The sequence below is a fragment of the Pseudopodoces humilis genome, chromosome 27 (genome assembly GCF_049639895.1).
Source record: "Pseudopodoces humilis isolate 2021_Gansu_Grassland_sample_001 chromosome 27, ASM4963989v1, whole genome shotgun sequence".
NCBI classification, from domain to species: Eukaryota; Metazoa; Chordata; class Aves; order Passeriformes; family Paridae; genus Pseudopodoces; species Pseudopodoces humilis.
Window position 1 is genome coordinate 4,864,798 of NC_142226.1, and position 15,698 is coordinate 4,880,495.

Here is a 15,698-nt window from a genome sequence, read left to right on the forward strand (position 1 = left end):
GAGTGTGGGAAAACCAGGCAGGGACCCACTGGTTGTAGCAGGATTGTAAGAAATCCCATCTGGAGGAGGCTTTAAGGGGTCATCGAATTCAGCCCTGAGTTTTCTGGTGAGATCAAGTGCAGCTGAAAGGCATTTCTGTGGTTTGGAGCCTGTGCTTATATGGCCATCCCCATGGGTCGCTTCGGATCCAGCTGTGCCACAGAAGAAATAAAAAAGAAATTGGGTTTAGCTCATGTTAAGCTGTCAGAGCAAAGGAACCTCATCTTTAACTCCTGATCTCCAGTTTAACCCAAGTGGTTCTTGTTCCAGTGCTGCCTCTCTGAGCAGCCTCTTTTTTGTGTAAAAAGGTGCTAAAAGTGGGGAGAATCTTTGAGCTGAGCCTCACACAGCCAAGTTGGGCTCTTCAGCACGAGGGACAAGTGCCAGGCACCAGCAAGAGCTGCTCTGAGGAGTTTCCAGGCTGGGGCACTTCTTCCCCCTCCACTGTCTCTGCTGTCAGCTCATGTTTCTGAAAGCTTACTCTAATATTAAATTTTAATGACTGGAATCAAATGATCTACAGTTGAGATGTTTCTAAACATACCAGCTCTGTGGATTCAGTTTGGCAAACAGCAGAATTCCCTAGGGAAATGATTCCCCAGGTGCAGATGGTGGGGAGGGGGGGGTCACTCACATGAAGGCATAGGAGGTTTCTGCATTGCTCTGTCTCCATCATCAGCAGCCTCTGATCAGCTGGACCACCCTGATCACCCCAAAAAGGGTGAAATTAATGGGATAAGGCTTGTGCTGCTCAGTGCAAGTGGCTCATCCTCCTTTACACGCTGAAGAGGCAGAGGTGAGGTTTGCTGGCTGGGAGCAGAGGTGCCAGGGAGCCCCAGGTGTGGCCAAAGAGCTCCCATCAGCCACGGAGCTGAGGAATCAAATTCTCGGGTGTTTTTTGGGAGGAACCTGTGCTGGGGTAGCTCGGCCTCCTGGCTGAGCAAGCTTAAGCCTGGCTTTTGTTTATCTTTTACACAGTGGATTTTGAACTTGGGTTTCAAAGCGTGGCTTGTGCTTGGCGTTGGAGCTGGGACCCTCTTTGATTTGGTGTTGTTTTTGGACGAGGTTTTATCGTCACCACATTTCACCCAGGAGGAAGAGTGTTAACACTCAGCCCTGGGTCAGCTGGCCAGGGGTGTTCTCTGCCTTTCAGTGCTCAGGAGTGAAGGATCCTGCTGCCTCCCCAGTCATGGAATCGTGGAATGGTTTGGGTGAGGAGGGGCAGGGACACCTTCCACTCTCCCAGGTTGCTCCAAACTCCAGTCCTTGAGCTCTTCCAGGGATGGGGCAGCCGTAGCATCTGTGGGATTTCCTCCAGCCTCCTGTGTGGTGCCAGAGTGCTTTGCCTTGCTGGGGACACTTTGTCCCCGTGAGGAAGATGAGAGCAGGATCAGCCCTGCGTTCCTTCCGAGCAGCCAGAAGGGATTTCTGCAGGAATCCAGAGCGCTTCCTCCAAAACCCAAGGGAAAAAAAACCCCATCAAACCTGACAGAACCAAACTGTCCCCGTCACTTTGGGACACCTGGTGACGTGTCTGTGCTTGGCTGGACACCGTGGGCTGGTGGCTCCTGCTGTCACCACAGCTGAGCTCGGCGGGCACGGCGCAGGAATGTGGCGAGCCAGGACCTGCCGCAGCTGGCACAGCCGGGCTGTTTATCCAGGATCTCGCTTCCAGAGTTAATTAAACCCCACCCTGGAGATGAGGGAGGAGCAGGAGGGGGGTCTCCTCCATCCAGCCTTGGGTTGGGTGATGGCTTTGCCAAGGTGACGGAGGGAAGGGGTTTTGGGATGCTGCCTCTCCTCCTGGCGTTTTTGGGGAGGTTTTTGGGAACTGGAGTTGCTGGATGTGGTGAACTCCGGCAGTGCTGTGTCACACCAATAAAGGTTTAATGCTGGATGATGAAGAGGGGGGAGGGAGAATCCCTAGACAGCAATAACTGAAGCCTCACTGCTTTATTTTAGAGTAGGTCAGGTCGGCCGTTGTGCCTCCAGCACCCTTCTTTGTCTGCTTCAATTAAAAAACAAAAATCAGGGAAGAAATCCCGGGAGTGGTGATGCAGGGAGTGAGGCCCAGAATTACTCATCTGGCCATCCCAGTGCTGCTGTGTGACCCTGCTCCGGGTCCTGCCTGGGGAATGTCAGCTCCTCTCAGCGCTTTATTTATGACTCGTAATTCCCCCAGCCTTTCCAGCAGGGAGCTGACTCAGAGAAGTGCCACTAGCCAGTGTCCCTGGCTTTCTCCCAGGTGTCACTGCCTGAGGGGGATGGTTTTGGAGAGGGGGCTGCCACTGATGTCACCTCATCGTGTCCACTGCATAAGCCACTGATGCCAGAGGCAGGGAGGGATGGGGACACGGCTGCCCAGCGTCCTGCAGTGTTTCACCCAGGATGTTTTGCAGGAGGATCGAAGTTTGGGTTTCTCCCCAGAAGTTTCGGCCCGTTTAGGTTTGCAGCTTGTGCTCCTCGGTGGTCCCTGGGTGCACAAGGGGCATTTTGTGACCTTCCTTTGTAGGGTGATCTTGAGGGTCTTTTCCAACCTTAATAATTTCGTGCTTCTCCCTGGGACTGTTAAGCTCTGCCACTGCAGAGCTGCTCTTGGAGATCAGAGAACGGTTTGGGTTGGAAGGCACCTTAAAGATCATCTCATTCCAACCCTCCTGATGAGAGCAGAGGGTGGGCAGAGGAGGAAAAGCAGCATCCCCTTTTGGGATTGCAGGGCTGGGCTGGGAGGGCAGGAGCGACTCCACGTGCTGATGGCACCAGGTATTGACACCAAAGCATGGACACCCAGAGCCTTCATTTCTGGAGGCAGCAGGACAAGCCATCCTCAGCCAGGACAAGTGGTCACCCAGGCAATGCTCCAGCAGCCAGCCCACGCCTCCAGGGTGGCTTTTTTGGGCCACTCCACACCCCATCCAACAGCCAAGCCCCCGGCAGGTGGGCAAGGGGAGGTGGCTTTCTGAGAATGGGATGTGGCAGGGAAGGGACACTCTGCCACTTGCTGTGCCCCAGCCTGGCCCAGGGGTATTTTTAACCCTTCTGTGCCCCCGGAGGAATGCGTGCGGCTCCCGACAGTCGTGGGGCTGGGAGCAGCTGGGTGGGACTGGGCTGGGAGCGGGGACAGGCTGCGTGACGGTGTCTTCTCGTTGAACGCTTTCCAGACCTACTTAAAGTATCTCTGGCTTGTATTTTCAGCATCAGCAGCACAGGCAGAAATGCCTCCTCTCTGGCAGCTGTTAAGCTGCCTTAAAGGCACCATCTCCCCTCGCTGGGGAAGGGGATGATAAAAGGGGGGAGATAAGCACGGGCTGTGCCGGGTGCCAGGGCTGTCACCCAGCCCGGCTGGGCAGAGTGGCCCAAGCTGCAGGTCCAGGGCTGGGTGTGTTTCCAACCTGGCCATCCTGTGCTCGCACAAGAGGAGCCCTGGCAGCCTCCTGGCTCCTTGGGAGTGGATTTTAGCGCTGAGGGAAGAGCCAGTGTACCCCTGGAGCTCCTCCTTCCCGGAGGGAGCGCTGCCGGTGTGCTGGTTCATCAGCAAAGCACGGGTGGGCTTTGACCTTGACGTGTCAGCAGAGGCACAGGCGCTCCCCTGATCCCGAGAACAAGAGTGAATTAAGCCAAGAGTTGCTGAGATCGACCAAATCATAGAGAAGCTTTTTTTTTTTTTGCTTTTCCCTTCCTTCCCCTTTCTTCTCTTGACCGTGAAACAATCGGGCTGTGATCAAATGGTGCCTTTCAGGAGCTGCCGTGGGTCAGTGCTCCAAAAGCCACCCACTTGCGGATGCTTTGGTGACCCTGCCAGGGCTGAGCCCGGGGAGATGGCTGGAGGAATGTCCTCTCTCCGGAGCACTCGTTAGCTGGTGGTGATGACACTTCACAACGTTTCCAGGAGATACTAAAAATACCGGCTTTGCATAAGACCAGGGGAGCTGAGGATCCGAGGGAGGAGGAGATGGGGAAGGTTTTTGTCTGCAAGGGCTGAGCAGAGGAGGGAGAGAAGAGCCATGGGGATGTCACCACAGCATCCAAGCCAGGCTTGGGAAGGGAGAGACGGTGGCCACTGGGGCTGGAGCAGGCAGGGAAGGACTCGGGCTTGGATCAGTCACTGCAGCCTTTCGGGAACAATTGCCAATTCTCCTGCTGGAGGAGTGGTTTAGATATCTCCCATCCAGAGGATTCTCAGGATGATAACACACTTAGCTCACTTCCTAAAGAGCCTCAGAACAGTTCATTATTCACCTGTTGTGCCCCTCTGCAGCTTCTGCGGTGCCTGGGCAGTGGGGATGCCCGGAGAGCCCAGGGTGCCTCAATTTGCAGGGAAACGGAGCAGCTGAGGACAAAAATGAACATTTCAGCAGCTTCCACCTCCTGGCCACCAGGGCCCCGGCACGTGGCTCTACCCTTCTTGTCTCCCAGTCCCATCTCAGGTTGCTGCCAGGGGAGTTTTGGGGCGCTCTGTGCACGAGGATGGGGCTCCATGGGAACGCTGAGTGCCGTGGGGCTGTGCCTGAGCACTGCTGTAACACGTGGGCTCCAGCCTTCGTTCAGGAGAATTATTTATACCAACATCTATATTAGCTGCCTTGCAGCGAAAGCGCTGCGGTGCAGCTCCTGCACTCTTGGAAGAACAAAATAAATTTAATTTTTAATTTATTTTTTTTTTTCACAGCTCTCACTGCAGCTGTGCATCCAAAGTGCAGGAGGTTTCTCTGGGAGTTTGGATTTTAACCTCTTCCTAAAACTTTCCCCGTGGAGGTGCAGACCCCCACGGAACTTGGCGAGGTTTCCTCCCACAGCCCTGTGGAGGAGAGTCCCGAATGAACAGGCTCCAAATGGCTGATTTAAAGATGTGCTGGCTCCCTGCATCCCGAGGATTTGAGGAGGGATTGAGTGGTGGCAGAGCCCTGATGTGAGGTTTGGAGTCAGCCAAAGGGATAAGGGAGCACCCAGAGCAGCACAGCGGGGTGGGAATAACCCCAGTGCTCCTGCCTGGATCATGGCAATGGCAATCACAGAGGCTTGGGAAAAGGAATGAGTGAGGAGAGCAAGAGGGAAAGAAAGAAGTCCCTCTGACCTTCTGACAAGCGCAGGAAAGGCTTTAAAAAACATGAATCCTCTGCTAAAAATCCCAGCTCAACCTAAAGCGCCGTTTCTAAGGGAGATTTTGCGTGCGCTTGATTTGGCTTTGTGCTTCTATTGCAGCGTCTGAGGGAGGGTGAAATGCGCCCTCAGTCCTTCTGTTGGGCTGGGGGCACTTGGGGTTATCCACTCTGCCTTGCTTGGACATGGCACAGTGTCCCAGGCCAGGGGTGGCACTCGTGGAGTCAGATGTGGGGGACACGGTGACGGGAACGGGGCTGTCCAGAGAGGCTGTGGCCACCCCATCCCTCCAGGCCAGGCTGGAGCAGCCTGCTCAAGTGGAAAGTGTCCAAAGGGTGGGACAAGATGAGTTTTCCTGTCCTTCCAACACAAACTGTTCTGTGATTTTATGCCATGGTCAGAAAGACCTGCCAGGAGCTCTCCTCCATCCACCCTGCACTCCCAAGGCAGAAGGGCACCAAGGCGAAGTTTAAAGAAGCTTTGAGGTCAAAGAAGACCCTTGGTTGCACCCTGATCTCATTAATGACCTGTCCATCAGCGATCCTGAGCTGCCTCTGAGCTCTCCTGCTCAGCACACAACACAGGTCCCTTGCTTCCAGCTGCTGAGATGCAGTAAAGGAAAACTAAAAATACATTGGATTCCAAACTGTGCTGTGCCATGTAGACAGTGGCAGCAGCGGTGGCAGGATGTGGCACAGCTGTAAACAGGGTGACATCAGCCCAGAACAGGGACAGCCGTGTCCCCACGCCCCAGGGCTGGTGGCCACATGAGGAAAACTTGAAACCAGCAGGTTCAGGAGACAAATGGGGATGGCCCTACTTGGAGAAGGTCTTGGAAAAGCCTCTGGGTGGGTTTTGTCTGCAGGATGTGGCCTGGGTCCAGATCTTGGTTGGGTAACAGGAGCTGTTCCTGGCAGGTTTGGGGACTGAGCAAAAGCCAGATGAGGGGTCTTGGTGGTCACTTAGAAACACCCAAAAGGACAAAAATCAGACAGAATGTTCGTGTCCTTCCATGTCCATCCCTTGCACCGACACAAAGCTCAAGCAAAGCCCTGACCTTGCCAGCACTGCTTGGCTCCTGTCCCCATCGCTGGGGTGGCACTTGGAGGCCTAAAGCCGTGATTTGGAGAACCTGCAAGAGCCGTGGCTGAGATCTTTGGGCCAAGCACTGCAGGTTTCCAACTGGCTTTCGTCCCTGGCCAGTATTGCCCTAATGGTTTTAGAAATTGGTGGTGGGGGGAATGTGTCGGAGGAAGACTCGGCTCGCTCCCGGCACGTGACTCGGTGAGGAAATGGGAAAAGAATTTCTGGCTGTGAAACGGGGCAGCTCCACGTCGAGAGAGAGAGAGAGAGAGAGAGAGAGAGGAGAGAGAGATCGTTCCTTCTTCGCAGTGGAACAAAAAAACCTCCTCGCCCCAGCCCAGATGCCTGGGATTCCTGGCGGAGGGGCCCCGGAGCGGTAACGGTGCAGCTCCACCAGCTCCAGGCCAAGGTGGTAGCACAGCACCGTTGTCCTCTTGTTGTTTCAGCTGCTCTGGATTAATACCAGCCACCAGGAGCTGCGGTGTCCCCCGCCAAGGGGAAAAGTCCAGGCGTTGGGACGCTCTGGAGGTGTTGGCAGAGGGCTGGAGGAGGCTGCAGGGCTGAATGTCCGGCTGTCTGTCCAGGAGGGCTTGGGGGGACGTGGAGGGGACACGCCCTGGATGGGCAAAGGGGCTGGCTGGGGGATGTTTGGAATCCCCCCACAGATCCCTGCTCCCTCATTGCCGCTCTTTTCCTTGGTTTTATTTAATGGTGGAAAAAAAGGTGTTCCAAAGGTTTCCCACTGCGCAAAAATCTCCATCTGAGGAGCACTTGGGACCATTTAATATTGCCCCCGAAGCCTTCCCTTCCACAAAATACTCATTCCCATCTCTCTGAGAGCAAAACAAAGCTTTGGGAATGTGGTGCTGGAGCTGCTCTGTGAGGAGTCGGTGCTGGGACATGGGGGCGAAGGGTCGGAGAGCTTGGGGATGTGGAAGCCGGCCTCCCACCACACCACACCAAGACCTTGGCAAAGCCTCAGTGTTTTCAGGATGGCAGTGCATCAAAAAATATTTGGGATCTCATCTTCCTTGGCTGTGGCTCTCCATGGCCAGGTGGGAAGGCTTTTGATGAAGCTGTGGCGCAGCAAAGCGCAGACCGAGGCCCAGTTCTCCCGGTGCTGGCGCTTTTGGAGTGCAATGCTGCACGTTTTTCTGTATTAAACACCTTGTATTTTTATCCCGATGCCATAATTCATCCCAAAGTAGCAGGCCGGGTGGCTGGTGGGGCGGGTTGTTGCCTGGAGATGCGTGGAGGCTGTTCCCAACCCTCCTGTTTTCTCTCCCAAGTCTGTGACTTCCCTCAGCATCACTTCGCAGCGGTGATTCACGCGCCCGGGCTGCCTCCCTCCCCACTTCCAATGCTCCCCATCTCTTAAACCCAAGGGTTTTGGGGGAGGAAAAGAGGGTGACAGGACTCAGGATGGGAGGAGCAGGGTGCTACCCTAGAGCTGGAGCTGTAAAAATCACGGTTTTTAGGAAAAGAGCCTGCAGTGCTCATGGGGAGCGGTGGCAAGTTGCGGGTGGCTTTTTGGCAGAGCGATGGGGGAAGGCAGAATTGGTACTTTGGGGGTGTTCCGGGTGGGTTTCTTCGGTGATTTCCAAACTCGGTTCTTTGTGCGAGGGCGGCTGTGAGGAGCAGGGAGACCCGATGTGTGCGGGGGTCCCCATCTCGCTCGCAGCTCCGGCTCGGGGAACAGCGGACAAAGGGCCGGGGGAGCGGGGCCGGTGGCGGTGGGAGCCGGAGCCGGAGCCGCCGCCGAGCCAGGGCGTTGCTGCTCTTTGTCGGGGGCTGCCGCCTCCCCCCGGAGGAGGGGCCATCCCCGGCGGGGGGGGCGGGGCCCCCCCCCGCGCTGCCACCGAGCACCCCCCCCCGTCCCGCAGCCGGGTCGCGCCCCGCCCCCCCCGGTTCCCGGGCCCGCTGGGGGGGTCGGTGCGGGGGGGTGCGGGAGGCACGGCGGATCTCGGGGAGGGGGCGGCCCCGGCCCTGCCGCCCCGCCCCGCGGCCCCGCCCCCCGCCCGCCCCCGCGTCCCCCCGCCCTCCGCCGGGGCTGGAGCTCCGCGGGAGCCGGTGCTGGCGGCGGCGGCGGGGCCGGGGCGTGCGGCGGCCTGTGCGGCTCGGCCTTTTGTTCCGCCGGCGGGAAGGAGAGCGGGCGGCGGCGGCAGGGAGCAGAAGGACGAGCAGGAACAGGAGGAGGAGGAGGAGGAGGAGGAGGAGGAGGAAGGCAGCGGCCATGCACCCCGCCGCGCCGGCCGGGGGCTGCCCGCGGGGGCGGCGCGGAGCCCCCCGCCCCCGGCCCGGCCGCTGAGCCGCGCACAAAAGGGGCGAAAGCGGCGGGGAAGGGGAACGGGAGGGCGGACCCCGGGGTGGGTGAGGGTCCCCCCCCGACCCGGTTCTCCCCGCATCGCCGCCGGTACCGGCCCCGCCGCCCCCCGCCCCGCTATGGCCGGGCCGCCCGGTGGCGCGGAGCCGCCGCAGCCCAACACCGGCCGCCGGGAAAGTTAGTGCGAGCGGGGCCGGCAGCAGCAGCAGCAGCAGGAGGAGGAGGAGGAGGAGGAGGAGGAAGAAGAAGCAGCAGCAGCAGCGGCAATAGCCGCCTCCAGCCGCGGCTGCTCCGCGTCCCCCCCGTCGGCTCCCGGAGGCAACTCAGGGGATTCCATCCCGCTCCGTCCCTTTGCCATTTTTGGATGCGTTTTATAGCCAATTTTTTTTTTTCCTGGGGAGAAAGCGAAAAAAAAAAAAAAAAAAAGAGAAGACCCAGCAACCTTCTTCCACCGCCGGACTCCGCGGCCCCGCCGCCACCGCCGGCCGGATTTTGGGGGTTCTGCCAGCGCCGGTGGCACCGGGCGAGGTGACGGCAGCGACAATGCCATCATGTTTTTGAGACAGGAAACCTCCGAGTTTGCCCTGAGTGAAGAACTTCCTGTGTTTAAAGTTGTACGAATATCCGCTGACAAGCTCAGTTCAAATGAAAACACGAGAGTCGGGGGGAGAGGCTAATTCGGAGCAGCTGGACTTCCACGGCGCTCGGAGCTGGGCAGAAAACGCGCGGAGCCGCTCGCCACTGCCAGCCGGGAGCGGCCGGGACAAGCAGTGCCTTTGTTAGTAAAGAAGGACGGACGGGATAATTGAAGAGCTTCAAACTCTTCCACCGTTCCTGTGGCGAACTGCTTGGGATATTTTACCGAAGCTGTTGGATTTTGGACGATCCGCTGATGGATGGGGTTATTTAGGGGGACGGGGGGGGGGGGATGAGATGGGTTGTTTCACCGCTCGGGATCGCTGGGCAGGCTGCTGAGCCGGCGCGGTGCTGCCGGTCCCCGTCCCCGTCCCTGTAGTGTCACTTTGGGATTTGAGGCTGCCCCGGCGGGTTTGGGACTTGCTGGCCGTGTGTGATGCTTCCTGCCGTGGCGGGCAAAAGGTTGCCGTGGTGGTCCCGTCATCCCTAAGGACGAGAGTATGGGCAAACCACTGAGCCGGCCAGACTGTTTACGGCAGAACCGCACTTGCCTGGGGAAGGGCGAGGATGAGGATGGTTATATAGAGGATTGCTACGTGCCCCAGAGATCCATATACGACACGATGAGAATTAACGAGCAGATCGATCAGGGATCGAAGCTCAACCAGCTCTCCAAGAGCACCCTCGGCAAGGGGGATGGCAGCACCATATCCAGCAACGGGACTCTGGGAGCTGCCAACGTCTTCGAGTCCAGGCCGCCGGAACCCAAAAAGCTGGATGAGCGGGTCATCTTCGACCAGCTGAAGCTCAGCAGCGACGTCTCCAAGCCGGCGCCGGCTCCGCCAAAGAGGCGACCGAACCCCGAGAAGAAGGAGAACGTCAACCGGCGCTCGTGGAAGTCCTTCATGCCGCCCAACTTCACCGAGTTTGCGGAAAGGATGGGCGCTTCGCTGAGCGAGGTGTCGGAGGTGGGCGCTTCCAACCCTTCCCTGCGGGATAAGCGGGATTCCAGTGCCATGCTGGCCGAGCAGCCGGGCCAGCCCGACCCCGGCGAGCCCATGTCGGAGTCTCTCACCTTGGAGCACGTCTCCAAGTCATCTGGCACGGCAGAGGCTCTGGTGGCCAAGCAGTTCAGCGTGGATGGCTACGGCGGTCCCCGGGATGAGCGCCAGGCCCTGCTGAACGCCGGTGACAGCCGCGCCAGGGACCTGGCCAGGGCCCGCCGGCTCCCCAGTGCCACCTGGCCACGAGCCAGGAAGAATTTCATCAGGGGAAACTTCAACGATGGGCACCAGGAGACCCTGGAGGCCTCCGAGTCGGACTCTACGGTGGAGAACGTCAACCTCTCTCCGTGCCTTAGTGAAGAGCTGCTGGATACAGGACTGGATATTCTCATCACCTCCAATCTCAGGGAGAAAACGGAATCTGAGCTGAGATTTGAGGAGGATGAGCGCTGGGTGATGATGGAGGAGTGGGAGGAGGCGACGCTGTCAGAGAGAGGAAAGGCTGTTCTGGTGGCAGAGGAGAAGAGGAGCTGTTGCTTGGCAGATATTTCTGAAGAAAGGGAACAATCCACTGCTCCAGAGGATGGCTCTGCCCCCAGCCCGGGGACCTCCCGGTCCTGCACGTCCCCAGGGGGTGGTGGCAGCGGGTGCTGCAGGGAGGATGCTGCGGTGCAATGTGGGGTTGAGGACTTTGCTCCAGTTCTGGAGCGCTCAACCACCCCCACGGGCCCCGAGCTGTCCGACACGGACTCGGTGCAGATGTTCCTGGAGCTGGAGGAGCAGTGCCTGAATGAGGACGGGGGTGATGGAGCTGTCCCCAGCTGCCTGGAGGTTCAGATGTCCCCAATGGACTCGGAGGGGCTGGATCCAGATTCGGCCAAACTGGCCGAGTTGGTGGTTGAAGGGGGTCAGCACAGGGCCCCCCTGGATATCAGCGCCTCGGACTCGGCCGTTGTGTCGGATCTGGAGGACTTTGATGTCACCTGCAGCTCACAGGTGCTGAGCATGCTGGAGCCCTTGACGGAGCCCTTCTCAGAAAGGGACACCTTGGCTGTCACCCCAACGGACTCGGACGGAGGGGCCTCCCCCAGCCCCGTGGCCATGGCAGGGTCGGGGTCTCTCCTGGAGTGCTCCCCGGCGCTGCAGGGGGAGGTTGATCCTGACCCACTTGTGGAGTTTGTGGCTGGTGGGATGCCATGTCCTGGCACAGGGGCACATCCAGCTGCTGGACTGGGGGGAGATGGGTACCCCAGCGCTCCAGTGGGGTGGGGTGAAGATAACCAGGACTTGCTTCTCGAGGGGACCTGTCCTGGCCCAGTGCCCCCCTGCCAGCCCCCAGCTCCAGACACAGCGATGGAGGAGCTGGGGTCGCCCACGTGGCACAGCCAGGCTGGCGCTGAGGGCAGGGATCCATTCAGGACCCATCACCTTCTGCCTGAAAGGACTGAGGTTGCCAACTGGGATGTCCCAGAACCGGTTTCTGAGGATGAAGCCACAGATTTGGGATCAGGGAGTGGAGCTGAGGGCTGGACTCATCCCGCAGAGAGTGGGGATGCTTGCTGTGGTTCTCTGCTTCCTTTCTATGCTGGCTCTGCATCAGAGCCAGGCTCCAAGGCTCTGACAACATTCCCGGTGCCTGTTGAGGACCTCCCGTGGGAAATGGTTTCCCTGGGCCGTGGCCTGTCTCTGGAAGGGGCTGCCCACACAGAGGGGTGTCCCGTGGCTGTCACACACGGGGGGACACCAGCAGCCATCCTGCAGCCGGGAGATGTGGACTTGTTGTTTGCCCCCAGCTGGGAGGTCCCGTGTCCTGCCAGCCCAGCCGCCCCCGAAGAGCTTCCCGGCACATTGACCATTGCAGGGCCTGCCATCCCATGGGATTTTGGGGAGCTTTCTGCTCCAACCCACCCACTCTCACCAGGAGATGCGGCTGTCCTGGAGCTCCAGGCTCAGGGGATGCCACCAGCCACCGGGGATCCTACCATGGATGCTGAGGAACCTCTGGGATCCACCACTGCCATGCCCTTGATGGTGGAGGAGCTTCTGGAAGCCCCACCACCCTTTGCTGACGTGCCTGTTGCCACTGTGCCACCGCCAGCACCCGCTGCCGGGGACCTCGGTGGTGACCCCGGGCCGTTGGTGGTGGCCTCGGGGGATACAGCCGACTTTGCCGTCGCGCTTGTGCCGCCCATCCTGGAGCACCTGCCCGCCCAAGGGGCGGCTTTGGAGGACGACCCCGTGGCCAGCGCACCCGCAGCGGGGGTGGCAGCTTGGGAGGGTCCCCCCGGTGCCTTCTCACCCCTCCCACAGGAGGGTCCCCCCACCCCAGAGCTTCTGGGGACGCCCTTTGCCGCAGCACCCAGGGCACAAACCCTCCCCAGGGCTGTGTTGAGGGGCCCCCTCCGTCCCCGCAGCTTTGGGGGTGCCCTTTCCCCGCGCCCCAGCGAGGGAGAGGGGGCATCGGGCACGGGGGGACCCCTCGGTGCCCCTCTCCTGGCAGAAGGGCCCCCTGCTCTCCCAGATGGATTCGTTCCAGATAACGAGGTATTTGTTGCTGGGGCTCCCGCAGCCGGGGCTTCGGGCGCAGAAATCGCTTTATTTTGCACTCCAGGGGTGGGTGGGAGGTGGGAGCCCACTCAGTAACGCACGATCTGGGCTTCCAAACAGCCTTCTCCTCCCTGAGATCGGCTCGAATTTGGCAGGCAAAAAAGTTTTTGGTGGAGGTTGGGGTGGAATTGTGTGATTGTGTAAGTAAGGGAGGCAAAAGATTCTCACTGCTCGATGACCTGAAATGTTGACTTACTTTTTTGGCTTATTAAAAGTACATTTTGGTCACTCAGATGGAAATCACGGACTTCAGAAAAACCTTCTCTCTTGCTCCTGGCAGGGAGTTCCCATCTTTGAAGCAGAAAATGTATCAGGAAAGAGAAACCTGTAAAACGAATCAAGTGCAAGCAATTCCTGTCCCGTGCAGTCATCGCCGTCTGTAGTTTTTTTTTTTTTTTCTGTGAGCATTCTGAGGCTCAGAAAGCGCTTGGGAAGGGGCTCAGATTCCCTCTGGTGTTTGGGGATTTTGTGGTGCTCGTGGCTCTTGCCTTGGAGACGCCTTGCTGCTGGAGTTCCCACAGCCCAGCGCTGATTTCCTGCCATCTGGATTAGGAGAAATATCACTAAGGAGACATCAGAAGTTAGTCAGCACCAAAAATCCCGATTTGGTGGCAATTACTCATCCTTTGGGCTGCACCACCCCTTTGAGATACGCATTTGGAGGGCTGGTTTCACATGGGGGGTCCATGTGAGCACAGGCTGGGACACCCAGAGAGGACCTGGGTGAGGAAAAAACCATTGGGTCCTCGCCTTAATTGTCTATTGCTTGAAATTCATCGGGGGAATCCTTATTTTAGGTTCAGCACCTCCGACTGTGAACCCCACAAACCTTGCCCTTGCTCTGAGCATTGCTGGAGATGCTTCCTGCAATTCCACATCCAGCAGCAGTGGGGTTAAGGGAGATGAGGGAAGCAGAAAGCGAGGGGATGCTTCGGGAAGCTTTTTTGGGGGTGAGGAGGAGGAGGTGTGGTGGAGCAGATATCCTTCTGCTCTCCCAAAATGTCTGTCCAGCTCTTCCCCGGGGCAGGACACCTCGCTCCATGGCAAAGGGGAGTCGTTAAACATTTGTTCCCAAGCTGAGTCACAGCGAGGTTAATGAACTAAATCGCTGGAATCTTTTTATGAGCAAAGGAAAAACAAGTGTGTTGGACACGCTCGCCCTCAGCCTTTGCTGGGGTTATTTTTGTCAGGCTCCTCAGGGCTCTCAGGCTGGCTGACACCTGTGTAGCAGGTACCCCAGGCTGGATCATCCAGGCTTTTCCACAGGGCTCCCCTCCCTGCTTGACTCCTTTGGAGTCTGTTTTGCAGCACAGGGAGAGCTTCAGACCAGCCTGGCATGCCAGGCTTATCAGCCTGATCCTTTTGTGGGTTTGGCTCTTCCACCCAGCAGCTCCATATATAAACAGTAAGAGGAGAGCAGCCCGGGAATCGGTGATTCCAAGTCCCCATTTATTTCTTCTGAGCGTGGCAGAATTCTCCATCAGCAAACAGCTCTGGACAGTGTCTGCCAGCTCACCCTTCGCTCGTGTCCTGGAGGGACCTCCCTGCCCTTCCCAGCTTGCTGAGCTCTGCTGGGGAGAAGTGGCTTTTTTTTCTTCTAGAAACGAGGCAGGGAAAGTCAGAGCAGCGCCTCTTGTTGGGGCTGGGAGCTGTGCCTGTGCGTTTTGGGGGATTTTGGTGTTTTTGTGGCGTTTTGTTTTGTGCTTCTCCGGCCGCAGAGAGCCGTGTCCTCCACGAGCTGCTGCTCTGCTGGGGGAGATCTTGCATCCAAGTGGGAATTTTTTGAGTGCAGGCAACGTCCGTGCATTCTTGGGCACAGGGAGCAGGTGGCTGGCTGCCATCCCCTCTGCTTCCCAACGGGAAAACGTCGTGACAGGGCCAACAGCTCCTCTCTCACCCATGGGGCCAGGGGAGCAGGGAGAGCCAGGAATCTGCTCCCTAATTTTGGGCTGTTTGCTGTGGGGACAGGCAGGGTTTGTCCCTTGGGACTGGTGCAGGGACAGTGCACGGGCAGCGCGTGGTTCCAGCAGATCCCCAGCTCTGATAAAGAGCATTTATCTCCTCCGGAGAAACAGGATTCTCCCTGCTGCCTCTCCTGACAATGGGGAGCTTCATTCGCTCTCCTCCCCCTTCCCTATCAAATCTTTTTTGGTTTAGAAAGCTTTTCCCCGCAGGATTCCCAGGCAGGACCGTGCCAAATCCGTGGTAAACGACTCGCACATTAATTGCCTATTGCCTTTGTCTTTCGAAATCCAGCGAGCTTCTCGCTGCCTGTAATTTCGTGGTTAACAAAACTCATATGATGTCAGGTCTCCGTTCTCAATAGCTTCACTGTGAGAATTGCTTGGGGTTTTTTCCCCAGGAGCATTATTTCCCAATCTGATGGCGAGTCGGAGCCGATGCTCTCATTTATTCTTCGGTTTTCTCTTTTTACCTCACTCCAGTGCTTGGAAAAATGAGATTTACCCATTTAAAACCAGAGGAGGGTGTGGATAGACCCTCCACAGCAGCAGATTCCTGTGACATCTGTGTCACTGGGTCAAGGCAAGGGAGGGGTTTAGACAAACTTGCACAATTCCAATAAAATCAGTGCAAGTGGCTACCGCATCTTCCCTAGAGGGGAAAGCCCGTTGTATCCATGGAAAGACTTGAGCAGCTGGAAGAGCAGCCCACGGCCTTTAAATCACCTTTTCTCTCCCACCTTTTCCACCCACAGCAATTCCAGAAGGAGCAAGTGGATCCCCTCCAGCTGAAGCTGCAGCAGGTCAATGGAGTTGGTCAGGGACTCATCCAAAGCGCCGGGAAAAACTGTGACGTCCAAGGGCTGGAGCACGACATGGAAGAAATCAACACCCGCTGGAACACCCTCAACAAGAAGGTGGGAGCGTGGGGAAGGGCTGTCCCTG

At 57.9% G+C, this 15,698-nt stretch overlaps 1 protein-coding gene across 16 annotated transcripts in view; it reads left to right on the forward strand.

Annotated features, from left to right (window-relative positions):
- Nucleotides 1-15,698, forward strand: part of MACF1 (microtubule actin crosslinking factor 1) — a 146,938-nt gene that overhangs the window by 96,029 nt on the left and 35,211 nt on the right. For all 16 annotated transcript variants that reach the window (XM_088067401.1, XM_088067408.1, XM_088067404.1 and 13 more), the window contains one exon: nt 15,509-15,670. In XM_088067401.1, coding sequence (XP_087923527.1) covers nt 15,509-15,670 — 162 coding nt within the window. The remainder of the gene's footprint in view (nt 1-15,508; nt 15,671-15,698) is intronic.